This window comes from Macrotis lagotis, chromosome 1 (assembly GCF_037893015.1).
Source record: "Macrotis lagotis isolate mMagLag1 chromosome 1, bilby.v1.9.chrom.fasta, whole genome shotgun sequence".
In the NCBI taxonomy this organism is placed as follows: domain Eukaryota; kingdom Metazoa; phylum Chordata; class Mammalia; order Peramelemorphia; family Peramelidae; genus Macrotis; species Macrotis lagotis.
The window spans coordinates 263,263,076-263,287,864 of record NC_133658.1 but is presented as its reverse complement, the minus strand read 5'-3'; the positions used below and the strand labels follow the sequence as shown (position 1 = coordinate 263,287,864).

General features: G+C 36.9%; 1 protein-coding gene across 3 annotated transcripts in view; it reads right to left on the bottom strand.

The window, feature by feature from the left end:
• VAPB (VAMP associated protein B and C) overlaps nucleotides 1-17,328 on the bottom strand; it is a 182,922-nt gene extending 165,594 nt beyond the window's left edge. Inside the window, exon 1 of one of the 3 annotated variants that reach the window (XM_074210352.1) lies at nucleotides 17,265-17,328. Coding sequence is in view for 2 of the 3 variants with exons in the window: in XM_074210348.1 (XP_074066449.1) it covers nucleotides 16,311-16,368 (58 nt within the window). In the remaining variant the exon portion in view is untranslated. Of the gene's footprint in view, nucleotides 1-16,310; nucleotides 16,474-17,264 lie in introns of those variants that run through there. The other 2 variants (XM_074210348.1, XM_074210351.1) reach the window with 2 other exon arrangements.
• Between the last annotated feature and the right edge of the window lie 7,461 nt (nucleotides 17,329-24,789).

The following is a 24,789-nucleotide window of genomic DNA, read 5'->3' as shown; positions in this document are numbered from 1 at the left end:
CTATCCTCTCATATGAGTGCCTTATTTTGTTTTTAGGTTTTTGCAAGACAAATGGGGTTAAGTGGCTTGCCCAAGGCCACACAGCTAGGTAATTATTAAGTGTCTGAGACCGGATTTGAACCCAGAGTGCCTTATTTTTTGACTCATCTCAGTTCCCTCAAGTTTATCTTCTCCATTTACTCCTTTTCAGTCTCAGAAGAGGTGGCTATTCTCCTTGCTAAGGCCAACACCCCTACATTCAACCTTGACTCTAACTCCTTGAACTCCTACGGAGTCAAGGGTACTCTAACTCATCATATTTTTTGCCTTCCAAAATGCCCATCAACCTATCCATTCCTCCTTTCCCCCCAACTCATTTGGTTTCCCCTCCTGGGCTAAACTTTTTCAGAAAACTGTTGACACTAGGAACTTCCAATTCACTCTTTTAAATCTACAGGCTGGCTTCTGATCTCAATCAAGCAATACAGATTATTCACTCTCCCAATCTCCCAATTATTTCAATTGCCAAATCAAACAGCCCTTTATCAATCTTAATCCTTCTTAGCCTCCCTGCAGTATCTGATTTTTTTTTTACTCTTGAGATTACTAACTGAACAAACCTATTCTTTCTTGGGCTCTTTTCTTGGTTCTTCATGTTATACTTACTAACTCTGGATATCTGGCTAAGGTTTTGTTCTGGATCCTCTTTTCCCTCTGTACTATTTCACTTGGTGATTTCATCAGCTTCCACTGGTTATCTCTATGCGGAAGATTTTCTACTCTTAGTCCTTTAGATATCTTGAACTGGACAATGCATATGGATCTCAAGTTAACATGTCCATAATATAATCTTATCCTCTCCCCAAATTCCTTCTAACTATGTAGGATACTACCATCTGCTTTGTCACCCAAGTTGGCAAATGAAGTGTCTGTCATTCCTAAGTCTTCACTCATTCAACCCACGGGTCCAATCTGTTGTCAAATCTTACTAATTTGACCTCAGAACAACTTTGGTATATATCTGCTTCCTTCTACCCTTAAAGCCACCCTCCAAATTCTGGCCCTCATCAACTCTTGTCTGGACTACTGCAATAGCCTTCCTAATTCTCTTACAAAGGCATTCCCTCCTCCATTCAGCTGAAGTGATTTTCCTAAAATGCAAGTCTGACCTTGTCTGTCTCTCTCTCTCTCTCTCTCTCTCTCTCTCTCTCACACACACACACACACACACACATATATACATCCTTCCCTCAGTAAATTCTAATGGCTCTCTGACCTCCATAATCCAGTATAAAAGGTTCTGATTGGCATTCAAGTATCACAATCTTTCCTCTTTCTATGATTCCAATTCTTCAATACTCCCTATATACTTTACATCTGAGTAATACTGACTAACATGCTGTTTCTTGCACATTAATTCCCTCTCCCATTTCTGGGTTTTTGCATTGGCTATCTCCCATGCTTGGAAAGCTCTTTCTCCTCACCTCTATCTTTTGATTTCTCTGATTTTTTTTCAAGACTCAACTTCAGAGGGTTCACCTTTTAAAAGAGGTCTTTCCAGGTCTGCTTACTCAGTACTGCCTTCCCCTCTCAAGTCATCTATCTTCCCTTCTGTATATATTCTGAACATATCTAGTTATTTACATGTTATGGCCTCTGTTAAGAAGGTGAGCTCCTTGAAGGCAGAGTCTGTTTTGTTTATCTCTCAATCCTTGGCTCTTGGTATAATACTTGGAGTTTAAGATAAGGATAGGGATTGGATTTGTTATTTCCCTGGCATAAGAAGTCTTTTACCAGTGTGAGTTGTCGTTTTCTTGGCAACCTAAAAATATTGGAAGTTGCCTAAAACACTGAAGGGTTAAGCAACTTGCCCAGGGTCACAAAGCCAATATTTGTCAGAAGTGGAACTTGAAACTAGTTATGTTGGTTTCCTATCCATCTGACCTCACTTCCTCTCATTAAGTACTTAATAAATATCAATTTATCAGAATAATTCTTAGCTCTATCGATGGTGTGCCAGGTTTTTTTTCTACAGCCTTCTATCAATAATTATTTCCATGCTTTGTCATCTTTGAAGCATTTAATTCAATAGCATTTATTAAAGACCATTCAAGGGACTAGAATAGGTATCTGGATTAAGTAGGCAGTGGATTACTTTAGTCTAAGTAGAATAAAGACCACTATTACCTATGTTAAGTAGATTAAAAAAAAAAAAACATTAACTTCCAACCTATTACTGGTTCCAAACATAGTTATTCCAAAGCCCCTTATTGGAGGAGGGTAAAAATTCAGAGAATGTCTGAACTGAGAATATGCTTTCCATATTTTCTATAGGATTTGGAGATAAATTGTCCTCCCCCAATGATCTTTTCAAAGTCTATTCTTGCCAAGAATGACTTGCGCATACAAAACACAGAATTCTGAATGAACAACTATTAAAAGACAATATTTAATATATTAGCCATGACTGCAATGCTTTGTAAAAACCAAGGTGATCACTTCAAATATTTAGAGCATATGTGTTGTTGCTTTTGCTCAGTTGTGTCTGATTCTTTACGTCTCCAGTTGGGATTTTCTTGGTAGAGATTGGTATGGTTCGCCATTTCCTTCTTCAGCTCATTTTGCAGATGAAGAAACTGAGGCAAATAGGATTGAGTGACTTGGCCTAGGGTCACATTGCTAGAAACTATCTGGGGTCAAACTTGAACTCAGGAAGATGAGATATCCTGACCTGAGACACAGCAGACTATATCTACTGTGTCACTGAATTGACCTTAAAATAGTAGTAATTTCATTTAAATCACAACATGGACACCCCCCCCCACACACACACACACTTAAAACTTGACAAAAGCTATTGAAAAAGACTTGAAAAATTGGAAGACAACTGTCTGGTATATGTTGATATATAGAGGTTCCTTTTAAAAAAAAAGGATTTCATATTTTTAAAAATTGAAAAGTTGCCAGAAGCTTTACATAACAGCTTCATACTGCATGCAGAAGTGAGGACTAAGATAGCAGAGCCTAAAGGAAAAATAGCTATAGCATATTTGGTTTTAATTATATGCAGCTTTTCTAAAAAGAATTAAAGAGGATTAGAGAAACTAGGTGTAAACAGATAAACTTTTGGTCATATCATGGAATAATGTGTAAAAAAAGGAGGAAAAAATTATAAAGCATACCATTTAACTCTTTCAGAAATCTCAGAAATATAATTTCTTATAGAGGTCAGTTTCAATGTGTGGGTAGTAACAGTAGCAAAACTTCTAACATTTCACAAAAAAAGATTAATATCATTTATTCCTTGATTGGACAGCATTATAAATCAGAGATTAAGGATGAATCAGTTTATTGAAAGGCAGCATCTGGCAGAGCTGAAACTTATCTACTGAAGACAATTCTTAAAGCCACATGACATGTTGCTTCCTCAAATCCAGAAGAAAAATGGCATGATATTCATGATTTGCTAACCTTTCTGACTGAACTTGCTTTTACAAATCAAGAATGGTGAAACATATTTTTGCCTTTTGGTATATGCTCAGGTTAAACTCTGATGAAGTTAACAAACAGTTCTTCTACTCAGGGGTGTGCTGAAGCCAAGTTGCACTAGTTTCAAAGAGCTAATTGTTGAAATTTTCAGTGTAAGCATTTCTAGCTTGGAAATGGGCAAATGATAGGTCTTTATTTTTTTTTTTTGTTGCTTGTCTAAACATAAGAAGGGTGATGCAGAATATCTGCAGAATTTTTATACAGTCAGTTGTTAAGCATTTAACTGTGACTGTAGCCTTGAAAACAGGCAAGTTCTTTGCCAATGACACTAAGCCAATTGGATGGACTGACAACAGGAAAAAGAATGCTGTAGGCAAAGGCCAAACAAAGCATTTATTTATATATCCTAGTTCTGCAGTCCCCTTCAACTTCCCATGTTTGAAAACTACTCCCTGTGTCATTACTGTATTCCTTCTTCTCTATAATGTATGCAATTTAGGATTTAAAGCCAGACTTGAAAGTGATTTTAGTGATCATTTAATCCAATCATCTTATTTAAATATGGGAAACTGAGGCTCCCAGCCAGGGCTGGGATTAGATGACAATGCTTTTCTAATTTCAAATCCAAAAAAGCACAACTTTGCCATGGAGAGAGGTATTTTTCAATATAGAAAAATTGTGTACTTCTCTCAGTTGTTTTGCCCATCTTAGATAGGCTCTCCAGCACCCTGTCAGAATTCACCCCTCTTTCAACCAGATCAGCTATCAATGAATGGAATGTGTGCCACTAAGGGACACTTTTCTCACCCCTCCCTATCAAGTTCACCTTTTGTTCTTTTTCTTCTACCTCCTACTTTTCCTGCTTAAAAACAAGGGATACCAAAAAAGACAAAAGGACAGTTTCTGATCTCAAGGGGCTTACAGTAGAATGGAGAAGACAATATTCAAATATTTACCAAGCAAGCTATATACAGAATAAATAGGAAGTAATCAAAGAAGAAAAGCACTAGAATTAAGAGGGATTGGAAAAAGACTTCCAGTAAAAAAAAGATTTTAGTTGGGACTTAAAGAAAGCCAGGGAGGTCAATAGTTAGAGCAAAGGAATATTCCAGGTTTGAGGGGGACAGTCAAGAGAAAAATGCCTGGAGTCAAGAGATGGAATGTCTTACTCAAGGAATAGCCAAGAGGCCAGCTTATATATAATGGGACTCACTGGTATAGAGAACTCCCTATGTGCAAACTGATGCACATCAACAGACTCTGGAACTTATGTCTGTTACCTGGGACACAGAAATAAGCACAGCCAGTGTCTGTAAAAACCAGGACTTGTATGAAGGCAATGCTGGCTTCAATGTTTTATTAAATTATACTGTCATTTCTGTTATGGGAATATATCCATGAATTCACCTAAAAATTTTTTTGGTACTCTTTCTCATTGAAGTTAAAGAGTTTACTACTATTTATCTTGGAGTAAGGATTGTTTTTTTTTGTTTGTTTGTTTGTTTTTTTGCCACAGAAATACAGAATTTAAGACCAGGAAGGTTTGGAGGTTATCTGGCTAAACTAATAAAAATAATAGCACATATAAAATAATGCTTTAAGAGATTTAACTCTTTTGGTGTTGAAACCCCCCCCCCCTTTCATCCCAGTGTTGACTATTTTGTGCCAAATGTGGACCAAAATACAAATTTCATCGCAAATTAATTATAGTTGCAGTTTATTTTAATTTTTTCCTAACTACCCTCTAAATGAACCTGAAATAATAAATAACAAATAAAATTTGCAAAAACATTTGTATTTTCCCAACAAAACATGCTCCTACAACAAAAGTTAAAGAATTTTAAATGTTATCTTATTTAATACTCACAAATTAGTAGTGAACAAGAATCTTTCTAAAACACAGCAGACAGCTTCAATTAGAGGCTTCCAATGACAGATCCCACTATTTCAATTCAATAAGAGGTTTATTAATTATGTCTGAGTTATTAATTATATCTGAGTTACTTGGGACAAAATTAATAAAAATTAGCTATTGACCTAGTGCCATGGGATATAAGACCAAAGATACTTAAGGGATATAAGACTAAATCAAACAGTTCTTGTCTTCAAAAAAACTTAACATGCTACTTAGTAAATTTCTCCAGGAAAAATTTCATCATTATCTTTTTATTCTCTGGCCAACTAGTGCCTACATTTTGAGGGTGCTTAGTAGTTGACTGAAGATCACATCAATTATTATAAAGTTTGTTTTTCTCATCAAGCCTAAGTCTGTTTCTCCAACTTAGATGCAGAATTCCTAATTGTGACCTTCAGGAACAAGCAGAACAAATCTAATCCCTCCTTCATATGACAGCCCCTAAAATACCACTCTCATGTCTCTGCTAACCCTTAAGTAGCTGAGTGGTACTTTGGAAAGGCAGATGAATTTGGAACCAATAACAATCTTTCTGGATCCCTTTTCTCATTTAGAAAATGAAGGGTTTGGACTGAATGGCTAGCTCTAACATCTATGATCCTTCTCTGAGCTAAACAATTCCCAGTTCTTTTACCTGATATTTTTATGCCATGACCTCTAGTCCTTTTACAATCTGGAGGAAAAAAACCTAAATTTTCAAGGTTGTAGCTCAGTATTATGCATGGGGAGAACCCAAGACCAGGGCAGAAGATAGTGGAATTACCACCTCCAAACTTTCATATATAAAATTGATTCAAGACAATGGGGTTAAGAGTGACTTGCCCAAGGTCACACAGCTAGGCAATTATTAAGTGTCTGAGACTGAATTTGAACTTAGGTCCTCCTGACTCCTGAGCCAGTGCTCCATCTACTGCGCCATCTAGTTGCCCCACACTCTTTTCTCCACACTTTTCCAGAAAACCCCAAAAGGTGAATAAACTACAATGACTAGATAACAACAAATTCAATTCATTAAGTTTCTACAGATATAACAATTGATATAAATTGTGGCAGAGGACAGTCTCTGCTCTAAAGGAGTTTACTCTATTGGAGGAGAAAACAAGCAAACAAATATATGCAAAGCAAACTATATATATGATAAATAGGAAATAACAGGGGGAAGGCACTGGGATTAAGAGGGATTTGAGAAGGTTTCCTGAAAGAGATAGGATTTTAGTTAGAACTTAAAGGAAACTGGGAAGTGGGTAGCATGAGCAGAAGTACAGACATGTACAATTCATGGAACAGCCAGGAGGCCAGTGGCACTAGACTGAAGAGTAATTGTCTGGAGAGAAGGTATAAGAAGAATGAAAAGGTATTAGACGCTTAGGCTAAGTACGGGTTTGAATGCCACACAGAGCATCCTTTATTTACTCCTGGAGGCAATAGGAAGGCAAAGGAGTTTTGTTGAGTGAGTAGGGAGAGGGAATTGAAATGATCAGACTTGCATTTTAGGAAAATCATTTTAATTGGTTGAATAGAGGAAGGATTGGAGTGAGGAGAGACCTGAAGCAGCCAGACCCTCCACCAGGCTACTGCAATAATCCAGGTGTGAGGTGATGAGGATATTATTAGCTATTCTGGCTGTCATGTCACACTACTCTCTCATCATAGACCACTGAATGCCCTCTGATATTTTTCAGAGGAACTGATGTCTAGTCCTATCTCCCTCTGTCCTTGCAAAGATGATCTTTTAAAACCAAACATAAGACTTAATAATTTTTTCACTTAAATTTCATCTCTCAGATTTTTTCTCTTAAATTTCAAATTTTAGATTGCTATAAATCCCTTTCCTTCATATTTCTGGAGTATGACAACCCACATGGTATAGTAGAGCCCCACACTTGAAGTCAGAGCTAGAAGACTCTACAGTTGCTATCCATATGACTTTGGATAAATTCTCTGTTGTTCAGTCATTCTACAGTTGTATCTGACTCATTGTGACCCAATGGGGATTTTCTTGATAAAGATACTGTACTACTTTCTCCAGCTCATTTTATAGATGAGGAAACTAAGGCAAACAGGGTGAAGTGACTTGCCCAGGGTCACACAGTTAATAAGTGTCTGAAGCTGGATTTGAGTAAGGGATAGTGAGGAATCTTCCTGACTTGAGACCAGGTGCTCTATCCACTATTCCACCAACTTCCCTTTGGGTAAGTCAATTCCCTTTAAGAATCTCATTTGTAAAATGGGGATAATGATACTTATATGCTCTTACTGGGTCATTATGAGCAAAACAGGCAACAGCATGTATAAAAACATCATGTAAAGATGAGCTAAATAAACATTAACAGTAGTAATACTTCAACTCTATCTTTAAAAAACTGTATCTGTATCTGTATATGTATATGACTGGTCTGACATCCACTGGTATTGATGAGATCCTAAAATGACATTCAGGACTAAGTGGTTATAGATATTGTAAAATGCAACTTGCAAGAATTAAAACCCCTCCCCAAAATGTATTCCAATCATTTTTAAGTTGATAACTGCACATTAGTGTTCCTCTTTAACTTGAAAACTTGCTTCCTCTAAAGAGAGGAAAGGATACTATAAGTTCTGAATGAGAAAACAACCTAACTATATTAAATGTCATGCTACTTTAAAAAATAAAAAGAGAATCAGATCAAGTAGCTTTCAAAGCTACTGAGGTATGTGATGAGGAATTTTTAACCAAACAAGTACAGACAAGATCATAAAAGATAAAATCGATAATTTTGATTATATGATATCAAAAAGATTTTGCAGCATATGGAATGAAGGGTAAGGGGACTGGAATGGGAGAAAATTGCATCAAATATCTTATTAAGAGTCTGATATTCAAGATACAGATTGAATACAAATATAGTAAAACTCATTTGTCAATGACAAAAGATACAAACTCAAAAGAATTAAAAATTGTTGATAAACTATTATAAGGTATTATCAAAGAGTAAGGATAAGAGATGTGCAAAGCAAAACAACAGTTTCATCCAACAGCAACAAACTAGCAAAGATGAAAAGAGTTCATTACAGAGAGGCTTTAGAAACACAGGCACTGCTGATAGAGCTGTGGATTGGGTCTAATACTCCTAAAAACAATTTGGACTTAGTTTAAAAAGTGACTAAGCTGTCCAAAAATAATGACCTAGAGATCCCACTGTTACCAAAGTCAAAGATAGAAAAAACTGGTTCAATCTATACCAAAATAATCCTAGCACTTTTTGTGGCATCAAAGAACTAGAAACAAAGAAGAGTCCTATTCAATGGAAACTGACTTAAAATTAAAATGTCCAGCATGAATGTAATAGAATGCTATTGTCTTGTAATGACCAAATTTGGTTCCAGAGAATTAATGAGAAAAAACACACCTCTCTCCTTTCTTTGCAGAGATGGGGACTGAGGAAATGAAATAGTGCGTATGCTGTCATTTGGTTGATGTTTTTGGTTAGGTTGCTGAACTGATTATCCCCCTACTTCCCCATACCATCATGAGGATAGCCCACTGGGAAGGAGAAAGAGAATGAACTATTTTGAAATGAAGGTAATATAAATTTTAAGAAATCAGTAAAAATAAAAAGTTAAGAGTCCATCAAACAATCTCAAATTGTTCAGGTATTACTAACTTTGAGGATTATACAATACTAAGAAACACTAAATATTCACATCATTAAAACCCATATACTTTACAAAACATCCCAATCATAGAATATAAGGCAGCAATGATGATATATAAAAAGTGATCTGTTTGACTTTTAACTTTCTGAGTCTCAGTCCCCTCCATAAAATAAGATGATGTAATCTTGAAGATCTCATCCACATATAAACATTCTATATTCACTCAGACTTCTATTAAAACTTAGGTCTCTCTTTCTGACCTCCAAATACCTTTAAAGGCTTTGATACCTTATCAATTTTCTAAAACATTTTTCACTTTAATTTTCTTCCCCTTTTGGCAGAAATGGTCTTCTCCAAACAGTATTAACAAAAGCAATATTTTAAAAATTCTTCTACTCTACTGCTAAGGAAATAATTCCCTAAAATTCAATTATTTCTTTTTGTCTCTTTAGTCTGCATAGACTAAACAGGCACACCCAGAATCCCCAAAACACTGGAAGCAATTCTAATCTAGGTAAAAGGTCCTGATGATAACATCTATTTTCTATTACTCCAGGAGAGTAACTATAGAAAAAGGGGTAGTCCCTCACAGGACTTTCTCCCAGGAGAGTTTTTGTCTACTTACGCTTAAGAGTTCAATTTTCTATTCCCTTTCTATCCCCTTCACACTAAATAGCTGTCAATTACTTAAGGTTAGAGTTGAAATTTAGGCTAATTGTTGGAGAGTCTGGAACCTATTGAAATGTTAAGTGTGCACTGACTTAAACAACTTATCTGATACCAGCAGGGAACTACACAAATCTACTAACAACACTTTATTCTGCATGTTTTAAGACTAGCCAAGAAAAGAGGAGAAATGACAAATGATCAAGGGTGGTACTAATCAACATCCTTTTTGGGAAGAAGCTTCTGTGACTTCAGTGATTATTACTAAAAATGCAGTTCACCTAAAAAGTAATAGAGAGAAGGAGTATGTTTCTAGATTTTTCCCAGTAGTATTTTACAATTGGGAGAAGCAACAAATCATTCCAAATATATATATATATATATATACACATATATATATATATATAACATTACTCAGCTTATGATTAAGTATAATTCTTAGTACCTAGAAAAACACTAAATAGTATTTAGTGATACATTTAGAGATTTAATATAATCGACTTTAAATGATCATTGAGGTTCTCTTTTTGCAATGAACATTAGATTCTGTTATCTGATGGAAGCCAATGGTCATACCTGGTCAGATGACATACTTTAAAAAGCATATAGTAGGAGTGGCTAGGTGGCACAGTGGATAGAGCACTAGCCCTGGAGTCAGGAGTACCTGAGGTCAAATGTAGCCTCAGAAACTTAATAATTACCTAGCTGTGTGGCTTTGAGCAAGCCACTTAACCCCATTTGCCTTGCAAAAAACTAAAAAAAAAAAAAAAAAAAAGGATATAGTATACACTGTTAATAGGACAGAGGAACCTTGGATACATGGCACCATAGGGAAAAAAAGTCCAAAAGATAAGGATCAAATACTGAATAGCACAGAAGGAAGACATCAGCTTAGAATACCACAGGACAACTTTGCCATGGATAACAAAGGATAAAATTAGGATACTAACTCAGTAGGCAAGGCTCTGCTTAAGCAGCAAATATTTATTAAGCCCCTATGGTATCAGCACTGTGCTAGTAAGGATACAAAGAAAAAAAATCAAACAGTTCCTTATCCTCAAAGAATTTACATTCTCATCAAGAAACTTTAGCCTAGCCATGCTTTGGTGGATAGAAGTCAGCACTTTTCTTCCTGTTAATCACTATTATCTGTCTTAATTATGGCCATTATTCCAATGGCAACTATTTTTCAAACCCAAACAAAGAGATGTAGAACTGATGAAGATCTCTTTTGTGGAAATTAAGATGGCATGTTCTAAAATTCTAAGTTGGATCAATAATGATAAACAATAACCAGTAATTTTTTTCATCTAACAACCCCCTGTTCCTTTCATCATGGGGGGGGGGGGTACATATGGCAAGTCGAGAGCTATTTGTATTTTGCTGGAACATCTAAAAGAAAAAATATATAATGATTATATAGTGATATTAATAATGTTTAAGAGCTTACCTTTCAGATAAATGTCTATTTATACTAGTGAAATAAATGTACAGAGAAAAACTGCCACGTAATATATAGCCATACATGTTCCATACCCTGGATTTTTTAGAAATCTCACACTACTAAGCCACCATTTGGCAGATCTATATACTCATACATATCACTAGAGTCGACTTTATATAAGTGGTTACTTAAATTAAAAAAAAGGAAATTCTGGGGTGAAAAAATTTTCACTTCTGAGGCAATAGTGGTTAGCGAATACAATGCTAGACGAAGAGTCAGGAAGATTTTCCACCAAATCCCACCAGAGATTCTAGTTATGTGGCCCAGATCAAGTTACTTGACCTCTGGGTGCCACAGGTAAATTCCCTAGAATTTTAGTGGAGTGAACACCTAAATGGAGGAAATCAGAGATATTTTCCCAGTCCAATCTTCTAATTTAAAAAAATGATTCAAATAAGACAAAATCGGGAAACAGATCTGGGAATGTTGATAAAGTGTAGTCAGTCCGGTAAAGAAAAAAAGGGCCCTTCTTCAGGGTGGATTCAAACCCATACTATATGGGGTAAAAAAAAAAAAAGACTGATATTTAAATGTCCCTTTAAAGATTGCAGAGATTTACTTACATTTAATTCAGTTGATCCTCACAACTATACTTAGTATAGGTATTTTATTCATTTTGCAAATGGGAAAATTGAGGACAATGTGATTGGTCCAGGATCTCATAGCTGAGATGGAATTTAAACTCATGTCTTCCATACTCCACCTAGCTGTTTCAACACACATTCAAAATTTTAGCATATAATTTCCACTATGAGCAGTCTGTATTACTACCCACTAAGTCAGCGAAAGAGCATACTTTTAAAGCTAGGAAAGCTCCAAAATTCATTGAATTTTTAACCTCCTCACCCTGGATCTGATACTTTTTGTGCACTAAAAAGGAGAAAGGTAGTCATGGTTATAGTCCAAAATAAAGAAGTAATGTTGCTTATATAAAGGGATGATAAGGAAGTACATATTTAATTTAATTCATTCATATAGGTTTTTGTATTTTTACCCTCTCAAAAATTTCTTTTTATGCAATTTATGTAGGAAAATGGGAGGGGATGAAGAAAGGAGAGAAATTCACCTTCCTTCCAAACCACCCCCCCCAAAACAACAAACCTCACTTGTTCATTCTAAGTGATTTAGTCTTCTTAACCCAGTCACCTCAGAGTCAGACTAGTTTTTTCATGACAGTACACACACACACACACACATACATATGGATTATGTACTTACTTTAAAAAATAAAGAAAATCCTTTGTAAAATAATCAGATGAAAACAGCATTATTTTTGAAAAGATTATGTCAATCACCTGCCTTCCAACACAATTCCAATAATTCTGCACGCAAAAAAACTTTTCCCTCAAAGCCATTACTTAGTTCCAAGTGGGTTTCCCCCAAATATCCTTGGAAGGCAAGGGCAGGCTCCAATTTTTGTACCCCAGTGATTGCCTAACAGTGGGGCCAACACATATTTATTAATTTACTATGTGCACATGGGAGATAAAAAAGGTAAAGAAAGACTTTGTTCTCAAGGAGCTCACTTTCTAAGGGGAGAGGCAACATGCCAACAACTATGTATGTAAATGATAAGTCCATAAGTATAGAAATGGACAAGGTATGCAGTGGGGAATTTATTTATCCAAATATGACTTATTATTATTATTAAATTCCCTTAGGACCAATGACATACTCTGGTGAGATCAGTAAAAAGTCTGAGATTAGGAAGAGAACAAAGGTAGTCAATATTCAATTTATGACCCTTGCTGACCTCATTAACTTTGAGTTAATTGGTCTATTTCATCCCTGTGAATAAAACATATCTATGAGGACTGATAAGAGAAATAATTTTTAAAGTATGATCCAGTGCCCCCTGGAGTCCTGAGCCCCTTTCAGGGGAGTCTTTGAAAAATAATTTTCATAGCAATATTAAGACATTATCTGCCTATACTCCTCCCTTTTCCAACTGAAATATCTTTATGAAGTTGAATTTTCTTCATATTTCAACCAAAACAACATAGGCAAACAGATGGAATCCAGAAGCAGATATGGGAATCTAGGTCTTCTAGTAAGATTTGCAAAAATTTACAAAACAGTGCTAATCTTCTCACTAATCTAGGAGGACTACCATGATAAAGGATAAAGGAGTCCCTTGACAATTCATGAAGAATAGCTCTACAAATATAAGGCATTGTATAATGGGTGGAATCTGCCTCTTTAAGGAAAAAAGAAAGGGTAAAACTTGGTTAACATATGGACCAAGGGGATATATATCAAAAAACTTCCTAAGAAGAACTTTTTTCACTTAGAGAAAAGAGATTTATCTGGGAGTGAATAGTTATAGGGAAAGAACCAGAGTAGGCCTTAGGAAAGGGCAGGTCACATAAAAGCTGCCAAGAGGGTGAGAGAAACACAGAAAACACACAAGCCTCCCTAGCTTGAGAATTCTAAAGTCCCCAATCTCTAGGAATGGATCTTCTGATTCTGATCAGAAAAGCTTCTGTGTTATTGCTGACATCTAATAAATACTTCATTAAAAACTAACTCAGTAGTATTCCCTTTACATCCTATTTCCTCCAGGAAGCCACCAGCCTGATCAATTTTCTTTGTTTTAATATTTAAAAATACAAGACAGTATTGTCATGATTGAGGCTTAAAATATAAAACTGAGAAAAATAACTAAGACATGTTCTAAATCCTTTCTTCTGTATTATCATAAATATATTGCAGCATAGCCATGCAAAAAATCTAATAAAAAGAATATCTTAGGATAGACAAATCAAAGGCTTATTCTGTAATAATAAAATATATAAGCACTTTTCAAGACAATGACTGTCTCTGTTGTTTCCTTATTTCCCAAAATATCTTAAACATTTCATTCCTTTTAGGTGGATATGACAAAAAAAGCCAGCAATGTTCTCTTGTTTCTGCACTGTAATGAATTTGATCTCTGCAGAGGCAAAGGGGTTGCTGATGAGTTTCTAGCTAATTTTGTGGTTAAGTTCAGTTTATAATTTAAGCATTACAAAGATATTTTTAATGCCTTCTGTGTTCTTATCTAAGTTCCATAGGCATTTGTCCTTCATAAACTACTCTTCATTTTACACATACGCTGAAGGTGTAACTGCTTTGAGTAAAGTGATTTCTGACTCTCTGGTAGTGAAAGCACTGAAACATGCTTTTATTCCTCTTTTTTTTCTAGAAAAGCCTATTTTGTGCCTTGATTAAGGGCTTCCATATAAAGATGAAATCATCTGATGAGGAAGATGGAGAACTGAGCAAAAACAATTTTGGATATTTTCAAAGGATAATTTAGAGCTGGAAAAGACTTTTGAGATCATCTAGTCCAGCTTCTTCATTTTACAGATGAAAAAACTGGGGTCAAAAGAGAGGTTCTGTGGAATGCCCAAAGTTCAGGATTCAAACCTGGGGCCCCAGATTTAGTGTTCTTTACACTGTACCACAATGACTCTCTAAAATATCTCTTCTCTTAGTAGAGTGCCACATTCATAAGTGATAATTACTTTTTTTAAAAAAATCATTTCTTAGGCATTTATGACACCCAATTCAATCTCAATTTGTAAAAATTCATTCAGTACTACTGTTCATTTGCATCCAACACTTTACACACTAGCCCCCTTCTTTAAAGATAGTTTGTCTTCTCTTCCTACAAAGACATTAAAAAGATCAACATGTTGAATGCATAGAATCGGTTGAAAGAGAATAGCAAACAGATAAACTGATTTCTAAAATGATCCTAGCTCCCCTCTAGGGACATAATTATGGCCCAGAAACAATCTTCTAGTGGCCTAGAACAGAATTCCTCAGACTTTTCACCAGTTATAGCTGTCTCCTTCCTCTATCAGGGACTTAGGCAAGCTATAGAGAAGCTGTAGTAATAACTACCAAGGAATGATTTTTGAGGTGGAACAGAAATATAGTTTTAACTGGAGACCAGCCAAAACTTATGTTGACAAATGCTGTCTATCCAGGCATAGAATAATTTGCAACTATTCTTATCAGTCATTACTCCACACACCTGAGTGATGGCCCTTAGGAACAACTCTAATGAACATCACCATCCCACCAACATTTACTTAAAAAAAAAATTGTCATTACCGTGGATTATCCTGTTTTAGCCAAGTAGTAACTAGTCTAGAGGGGTAATTAAATTGCAACGTCCTCTATGACAGCATTAAAGCATCTCTTTTGGCAGCTTCAACTACGTGGGTTTAGTTAATTTTAAATAAAAAAAAAACCCCAACGTTAAGTCGCTGCCCGTTCAGAAGCAGCGTCTACTCTACGGAGCAGAATGACAGCAATAGTTTCAGCCGGTTTCCCAGCAGCATGCCAGGGTCAGGACAACAGGAGGACCCCGTCACGGGCTCAAGGCCCCACGTTTCTTTGCAAATACAAATTGGAAGCAGTTGCACCCGCCGCATTGGGTCTCACTCTCGGAAGCTCCGGGCGGGCCTCGGCCCCGGTCCTCCCAGGGGCGAAGGGAGGTTCCAGGGCCAGGGGCAGCGCATCTGCTCGGGTGGCGGCGAGCTCGCGGGCCGGGGCCGAGCCTCCTGCTCCTCTCGGGGGCCAGGGGCCGCGGGAGGAGGGTGCGGAGAGCGGGGCAGCTTCCCTGGGTGGGAGGCTGGGCGGGGGCGGCTTCGGAGGGCCCGGGCGGCCGCAATTCTTTTTTGCTGCACCGCGCCGGAGTGTCGCGGCTGCGGGGCGTGGGGGAAGGGGCTCGGCAAATCCCCCCCGCGGGTCCCGCAGGAACCGGAGCCGGGCCCGGAGCGCGGCCCGGGGCTCGGCCCTGCCCCCGGCGCGGCTCCCACGCGCAAACGCCCAGGGGCGTCGCGCGGGCCGGGGCCGAGCCTCCTCCTCCGGGCTGCTCTCGGGGGGCGAGCCCGGCGGGGCCCGGCTCCGGGCCGCCTCGGGTCCAGCCCCGCCGCTGCCACCAGCAGGTGGACGCCCTTTCCAAAGGCATTTTCTTGGCCGGGGGCCGATTTCCGGCTGCATCGGGGGAGGGGGCCGGAGGGGTCTCGGGGCGCACGGAGACCCACAAATAACCTGAAGGACACGTCGGCGGCTCCGGGCCCCCGGAAAATGGCTGCCGGCGGGGCCGCGGCCGGCCCGCGCCCCTACCTTTGAATTTGAGCTCGTGCTGCGGCTCCAGGCTCAGGACCTGCTCCACTTTCGCCATGTTCCTCGGTGCGCGGGGAGGGGGCGGGGGCAGGAGAGGGGGCGGCGGCTGCTCGCAGCGGCACCAGCGCCGGCGGCCGGGAGGGCGGCACGGAGAGGCCGCGGAGGAGCGTGGCCGGGAGAGAGGCGGCGGGCGGCGGGCCGGCGCGGGGCGGGCGGCGGCCAGATGCCCGAGGAGCCTCGCAGCGGCCCGGCGCCCTCTCCCTCCGCGCACACGCACTCACGCACGCACGCACACGCAGCCCCACCGCCAGGCCCGGGCAGAGGGAGAGGCGGCGGGAGCCGGCGGCCGGGGAGAGGCTGAGGAGGCGGCGACTGCGATGATGCAGCACCGGGAGGGCCGGAGGGAGGCCGGAGCTGACGTAGCGAGCCCTGCCAAAGCCTTTTCCTTCTTTAAACCCACCTGGGCCTTTTCCAGCCCGGGGAGAATGCGCGCGCGCTCAGGGCGGACTGGGCCCGGGGGAGGGCGTGGCGCTCGGGGCGGCGCGTGCGGCCGGGGCCGGGGAGGCCCGGGGCCTAGGGCGTGGGCCCGCCCCGGCGGCCTTCCTGCCCCCCCAAGGCCCCGCCGCCCAGGTGGGGCTCGGGAGGCGGCGCCCTGGTGGGAGCAGCCTTCTAACCTAGGGGACCCGCAACGCCCAGACGTGTGGCTGAACTCGGCGAGGCCGGGGCCAGTGTACTGGCCTGGGCCCTTCCGGGCCCCACTCAGCCGGACAGGGCTCGGGACAGTTACCCTCCCCTTACAGAGGAGGAAACCGAGTGATCTGTCCCTCGTCACGCCGCGGCTAGGCGCCGTGGAGAGCCCCCGAGACCCAGGACCCGAGTCCAAGGGCGCCGGCGGGCGCCGGGCTGCGTGACCCTGGGCAAAGCCCCGCGCCCCGCTCGCTTCAGTTTCCTCACCCCTAAGAGGAGCTCTGGTATCTCTGCCGAGAGAGCCCCAAATGGGCTCAGGAGGAGCTGGGCACAATCCAGACCACGTGCTATGAACAAGAAGTGACCTTTAACCCAGGTTTTCAGCCCCCATCTGTTAAATAGCAAGTGCTCCACCATCCTGGCAAAGCCTCTGAAAGCATCTTCACAGTGTTCTATAAAGTGTAATTAGTGTTCTACTTACCTCAACCAGGACAGGGGAAAGAGAATGAGATACCTCCATCTTCTATGGAAAGACTCTGAAAAATAAATGCTTTAGCCCGTTATTCTTTTAGATACATTCCTTAATACAATATTTGATCAGTGCTATGACAATAATTTATCACTATAGGCGATAAGGATCCATAAACCGTTCAGATTCTTATTTTTGTGCCTGAGCAGATCTAGGGCTTTTCATTGGCAGGAATGTTTTAACATCAGGCAGTAAAAGATGATGCATCTACCTATCAAAATTTGCAGAGGGAGGAAGATTATGTTGAGACATTAAGTACGTACTACAGTAAATACCTGTATTATTTATAACATATCCCACCTCTTCAGCTGTTCCTGTCCATCTCAAGCTTCTCTGTTCATCTTTAGCAGGCCTCTTTCTGAATTGTTCAAACAACTGTGATCTTGTTTGATGTTTTGTATGCAGTAGCATAAAAGAACTCTTTCTCATTTCACTATGTAATTTAAATCACTTTACTTTTCTTCATTTGCTTTTTTTAAAAAACACATGGTTTTTGAAGAATAACTTTGATTTGTCTGTATTTAAAAGCTGCAATATGAAAAAAAATTATCATGTTAATTATGAGCTACATGTTAAATGACTCAGTCCTGAGGAGCATTATAAATGCACATACAAATCAACTCACATGTAGCAGTAGTGAATGTGTTTAGTAAATTATTAAGCATGTCAAATAGCAAGCTTAGATTTATGAAATCAACTTTATCCAGATTACTTTATAACCTATCAGTTTGCTTCATTTCAATTACTGAAGAGGTTTTTCAATTTAGCATTTTTCTACTTGGACTCAGTATTTTTGAAGTCAAAGGTTTTTTTTAATGAATTTGGTCTCTATAATATTCATATTTTTAAAAAAGGCTTTAAAAATTTCTACCCAGAAATTGGCATTTGACAACTACGCTCTATGCCACTTATAAAATTTGTCATTTTGGGCTAGCATATAATCTACTATTCTGAAAGGATAGCTTAAAAAGAAATCAAGGGTAATAGAAAAAAAATCTCCCAAGTTCAAATGTAGAATTAAATCTTTTGCAATTATTTGTAATAAAAGATTAAAGCAAAGAGATTTAAATGATCTATATAATAGTCTGTCAAATTCATATTGCAAATCATTGGTTAAATATGAGTTAGTGTTTGAATTCTTTCTTATTTTTTCATTATATAATATATATATGTATATATATACATATATACACACACACACACACACACATATACATATAGACTGTTAGTATAGCACCATGAAATGAATCTGGGTATTATATTATTTGACCTTAGGTTAAACTTCAGCATTTCATTTTTAAAAAGTCTTTTTTAGAAAGACAAATAGAACATTAATAAAAACCTTTGAAGGCTTTTCCCACATTATATGGTAGCCAGTTTATTTAACAAATTTCTTGATACACACACACACACACACATATATAATTATCTACTGAAGACATACAAAGGGACTTTTGGTTGTTTCATTTTATACAATAAGGTACTTTAATTTTTATAATCTTTATATGACAATCTAGCTAGACCTGGAGACAAGAAAGACCTGAGTTCAAATTGGATTCAAAATACCTGCAAACTTTAAATTTAAGCCTCACTAGGAATCTGGTACTTAATTTCAAAGGAATGTTACTAATAAATTTGGAAATTATTTGAAATCTGAGAAACATTCTGGGTACTAAGTGTAGGCCAGTATTGTCAGTATATCACAACTGTAAAGAAAATGATCCAAAAAGCTAAGAGAATATGAAAACATCATGTTATTTTTTGCAAGATATTAGCTGTAACTGAGAATACTCCAACTTGTTTCCCTATCTCCAAAACTGGAATAGTAGGACTTGCCTATTTTTTAGGGTTTAGTCATTGACTGTTTTTCATGACCCCATGTACCATAGCCATACCAGGACCTTCTATCTCTCCTTCCATCCACTATCTCTCAAAGTCTGTCCAATTTCATGTTTCTTCCTTCCATATCTATCCATCTTATTCCCTGCCATCTCTTTTTCTTTTACCTTCAGTCTTTCCCAACATTAGGGTCTTTTCCAAGGTGTCCCCATCTCCTGATTATGTGGCCAAAATATTTTTTCAGTTTCATTATTTGAATTTCCAGTGAAAAGCCTGAATTATTTAGGTATTGACTAATTTGATCTCCTTATTGTCCAAGGGATCCTCAAGTCTTCTTCAACAATACAGGATTTCAGTTGAGAGGCAAATGAAATAATATATGCAAAAATATTTTGTAAACCTTAAAGAAGTATAATAAATTTCAACTATTAACTATTAAAGGTGCTTTCTAAATTCTAATATTGTGAAACCACTAGGAATTACTGATAAGTTTCAGGCAGCACTGTTTAAAATGAAAATCTAAATTCTTAGGCTATTGAAAACATTGCATCTATTAACAAAACACCCTAATTCATTCTGACAAGATGTCAGATCTAATTTTTTTGTTACTATCTGTGTCAAAAGCCCTCCAGGATATATATTTTCTTTTGTTATCCTTGGAAAGAAATAATTATATATGAATGGAAGATCTAAGAAAACGGATGCTTGGTTTCCCAAACAATGTTGACCTTTTCAGTAGAGCAGCATATTTTAAGCTGGTATTGACTGGATTCAAAATACCTACAGACTTTAAATTTAAGCCTTAAACTTTAGTTATTTCAATCACTGCCTTACTAGAAGTCTGGTACTTAATTTCAAATGAAGGTTACTAAATAAATTTGGAAATTATTTGAAATCTGAGAAACATATTCTAGGTACTAAGTATAGGTCAGTACTATCAGTGTATTTCAATTTTAAGGAAAAGGATCCTCACTCCAAAAAGCTAATATGAACACATCATATTACTTTTTGTATTGTGACTAGCAGTATACAGTAAGTGTTCAAAGACTGCAAATGGAACACTAGCTTCTCTGATAAACTAAGTATGAAGTGAAATGAGTCTGGAACATTTTAATTTTATGATTGTTTAACCAATTCAACTCTTAACATCAAAAGGGAAAACCAGCATAGTGTCATGATGCCTAGATGGCTATTCTTGGCCTTGGCAGTTTTGGTTCCTTTCTTGGCAACATGGGGGATGAGAAAGACTAGAACCACATAGAAAGGATGACCTATATTATAGTCCTCAGTTCTGTAGTTCTAGTTTCCCAACTCCGCCTTGGAATTGTCTTAGACATACTATTTGAGAAATGATTTGGAAGAAATACATATGCTCTTTGGATCATAAAACAACAAAAAAACCCAACTTAATGTTTGTAAACACAGTATTTTATTAGTAAAATGTTTACATCCATTCATAATGTAACATAAACCTGCGGTGATTTAGCATGTCATCCCTTACATTATAAAAGTTTGTAGAATGACTTAGCCTGAAACAATGTAGTTTAAGATATACCAAATCAACCTTTATTTTCAAACTACCTACAGTATGAGTATAAACAGAAAACTCTTACAACAATCAAAATTCAGGTTTCATGGTCAGCTTCATAAACAATACAGACATCATACTAATGTTTATACATACACTCTTAGGTCCAGCCTAAGATTAGGATTGTAAAAATAAACCATTCATATAAGCTTGGCAACCATCACTACAATATTTCATCACTAGTAATCGAGCTACATGTCATGCAGTGAAGCAATAGCTGTAGATCCGAGCAGTTTATAGTGCTAACAAAGCAACTCTAAACAGCTTAATTCTTTTTTCATTATGCTATTATAAAAAAGGCACAAATCTTAACCCTTGCATCAGACTTTGGAAAGGCATAACATTCATTGGAGGGGGAAAAAAAAGGTTTGCTGGTACAAATGGTTAACATTAGATCAACATTATAGAATCTAAATTGAAGATTACTTGGAGGGGGAGGATATATCATACTTAACTACTCTGCCAAGAATTAACCTAACTTTTGCTATACTCTCACTAAAAGTGAGAGACTTTAGAAAATAGAGTAGATGGTGTGCCATAATTTGATAGTTCTCACACCTCTCTGAAAACAGTGAAATTTACTTAAAATTAGCCTCCACGTTTTCTGACAATAATTGCTTCTTTAATCTTCAGTTGGAAGAAACTGTTAAAAAAAGCTTATCACTTTAAATTACATAAGGCAGCACAGTGTGGAATGTCAGGACAATAACATATTTGAAGGTTCAATAAATTGACCTTTATAGCAACTTTCATTGTAAGCATGAGAATGTTAATAAAATAAGGCAAGAAGTATTCTTTACACAGAAGGCAAGAGGTAAATTTTTTTAATACAGAGGAATGCTAAACAATCTTGTGAACTTCCCCAAAAGTAAAGATCATGACTAGACTTGGGTCAGAATAAAAGGTTTTATATTGTAAGACAATAAAGCTCTGTCTACACAATGCCACAACTGTTTGCAAATAAAAATTCTGCCAAGCAAGTTGTTTGCTCTTATTGAACATCAACAATTAGTGAGAATTTTTTTTGACAATTTATTGATTATTCTGAATAAGCTGCACATGTGGAAACTGAAGATTAACAGATTATATGATTATAAATTCGAAAACAAGAACACAGAAGTTAAAATTCACCATCAAGAACAAAGATGGATCTGTCCTCTTCATCAGTAAATGGGAAAATATATATAATATACCCAGTTTTACTATAAATTTAGAATATTAAAATAACTATAACTTGACTCCATGATCAAAGTTCACTGAATATCAAAACTGTAAGAGACATAAAAAAATCAAATATAGACAGAACTGACAAGTTTTCAAAATATGAAATTAAACCTAGGTAGTTGTGATAAGTATTCATTTTAACCACAAAATTTTACAAGTTTAGTGAAAGGATTAAAGATAGGTTTATTATGCTACATTTTAGGATCAGACTTACATTCAGGTAAGTTTTGAGACCTTGAAGTTTTTGAGCCTTTATATATCGTAAGATTGGATGAGCAACACATTTGTTTCCATTAAAACTAAAATGTGAGAGTAAAGATCCCTCACCCTAAATGCTGATAATTCTGATCATTTCCTGTAAGGCCTTTCTTCATTTAATTTGGTTTACAAATTATTGCCAAGTCCTAAGACCAAATCTTGTGATAAGAGAATCATGAGTATTTTGTTAAACGATGAGAGGCTCATATCTGAATTCATTTTTCAAAAATCTTTAAGAATTAAGAAGCCCCCATTGCAAAGATATTTATAGGATTCTAAGTATTTGGAAAATAGAAGTGAGCCAACAGAAATGAATTATTAATTATGGAAAGAACTTCAGGATATTTTTGTTTCAGTTAGAAAACAAACAACTTGATGAAATATTGGGCACAATACATTATCAAAAATCAACTTATGCTAACTAATTTTTTAAAGGTTATGATTTCAATACTTGATATTAAGTTAATCATAGTGGATAAATATTAAGATGGAGGATTTTAAGTTTTAAGGCTTTATTTCACTTTTTACGTACTTTGGTTTAGGGTCACCTTATCTTTTTGATTATCAGTTTCAATCTAAACAGAACACGCATAGGCATATTAATTTCTAATGCTCCAAAATATAATCTATTATGCTATTTATTATCTGAAGTTTTGCTAGATTTTTAGAATTGTTTTCTCCTAAGAGAAGTGGGGGATAAAAGCCCCTCAAGAATATAAAAATGTTCTTGGATCCAATATTAGAAAGAGGAACTTGATCATAAAAGTCTTATTTAGTATACCCTTGGATATGTTAAAAAAAAAAATCCAGGTCCCTCAAATATTTACCACAAGAAATATTATCATAAGAAATAACATGAAAATTTCTCACTATTCCATTCTTATTTCTTCCAAAAAAAAATTCAAACCTTTTAATTTTCACTTTTAGAAATCAAAATAAGAAAGTTTCAGCTAAGTCAAGGTTTTTTCTTTAAGTTTTGAATTTTTTTCACTTTTCTAATTTTTCTCAGGAGACATTCATTCCCAAGCTATAAAATAATTAAAAATAATAAAATGAAAATCTTTGACAATCCATTGGAAAGGAGTTTTAAATAAATCATCTATAATCATCCTGACCCATTTTATCTTCTGATGAACGTAAGTTTCTATGTGTTTTTTTTCCAACAAACTGGAGCTATATTGTCTTGAACATTAAAAGTGCATTTTGTTTCTCCCATTTTGATGTTGTGTTGAGGTAGAACACTATTTTAAGTGAAATGGGAACAGAAAATATGTTAGATCCCTACAGCAAAATTCAGATAATTTCAAAGGTTTTATATTTTTCATATTAGTTCCTTATTTTGTTATCCAATAAAACATAAATTCCATGAAATTAAAAACTGTTTCATTTTTATCTGTGTCCTTGGGGCTTAGCACAGTGGCATAGAAAAGGTGTTAAATAAATATTTAGTGAATTCAACTATTAATTTGTACTCATATATATGTGTATATTATATGTATATTTATACAAACAAAACTTAAGCTTAGATTCAATAACTAAATATAAATATGATGGAAATAAAATTATGAATTTTTTAAGAAACTAAATATCATACCAACTCTTAAAATGATGAAATTCCAAAGTACTATAGTACATAAATATAATTAGGATTTTGGTGCCAAGACCTTTCCCCCACTAAATGCTGAGGTGTATAGAATATAGTGGTATGTGTATTTATAGGAATATTTAAATTTGTTGAGGTATAAATTTTTCCAATAGCTTTTCCTCTGGGAGAAATAGGATTTTAATACTGCTTATATCAAAAACCTTAAAAGTTATTTACATGTATTACCAATTGCTATCTTAAGAATGTATGTATCAAGTTTTCAATGTATTAGGAGCAAGAGGCAAGAAAAACATTTGTACAATATCTATTTTAATGGAGCCTCATATTGTAAAACAAGCATATAATTAAGGAGAAGATACCACATTCTATCTGTTAGGTCTCAGACCCCAATTACTTAATCACAACCAGAACTGTAACTGCTTTAAAAAGAACAAAACACTGCTGTTTTACACTTCACACTACCATATTAGGACTTCTTGGTTTGACAATATGTTTAAAGTAACAACAGCAATGACACAAGTTATTCTGTAAAGGCTTCCCATTATTTTAAATTTTGCAGTTTCATTTAAAATGCCTAGAACTATCTTCCTTCTTGAGGATACCTGAAAATGAACAAGACTTAAAAAGATTATGAAATAGATAGTAGTTTTCCTTTATATGAGTAAAGCAAAAATCATTATGCCAAATAGATTATCAATTTCCAACAAAAATTTTTTTATCTTCAATAATGGATAAGTTAGAGGAAATA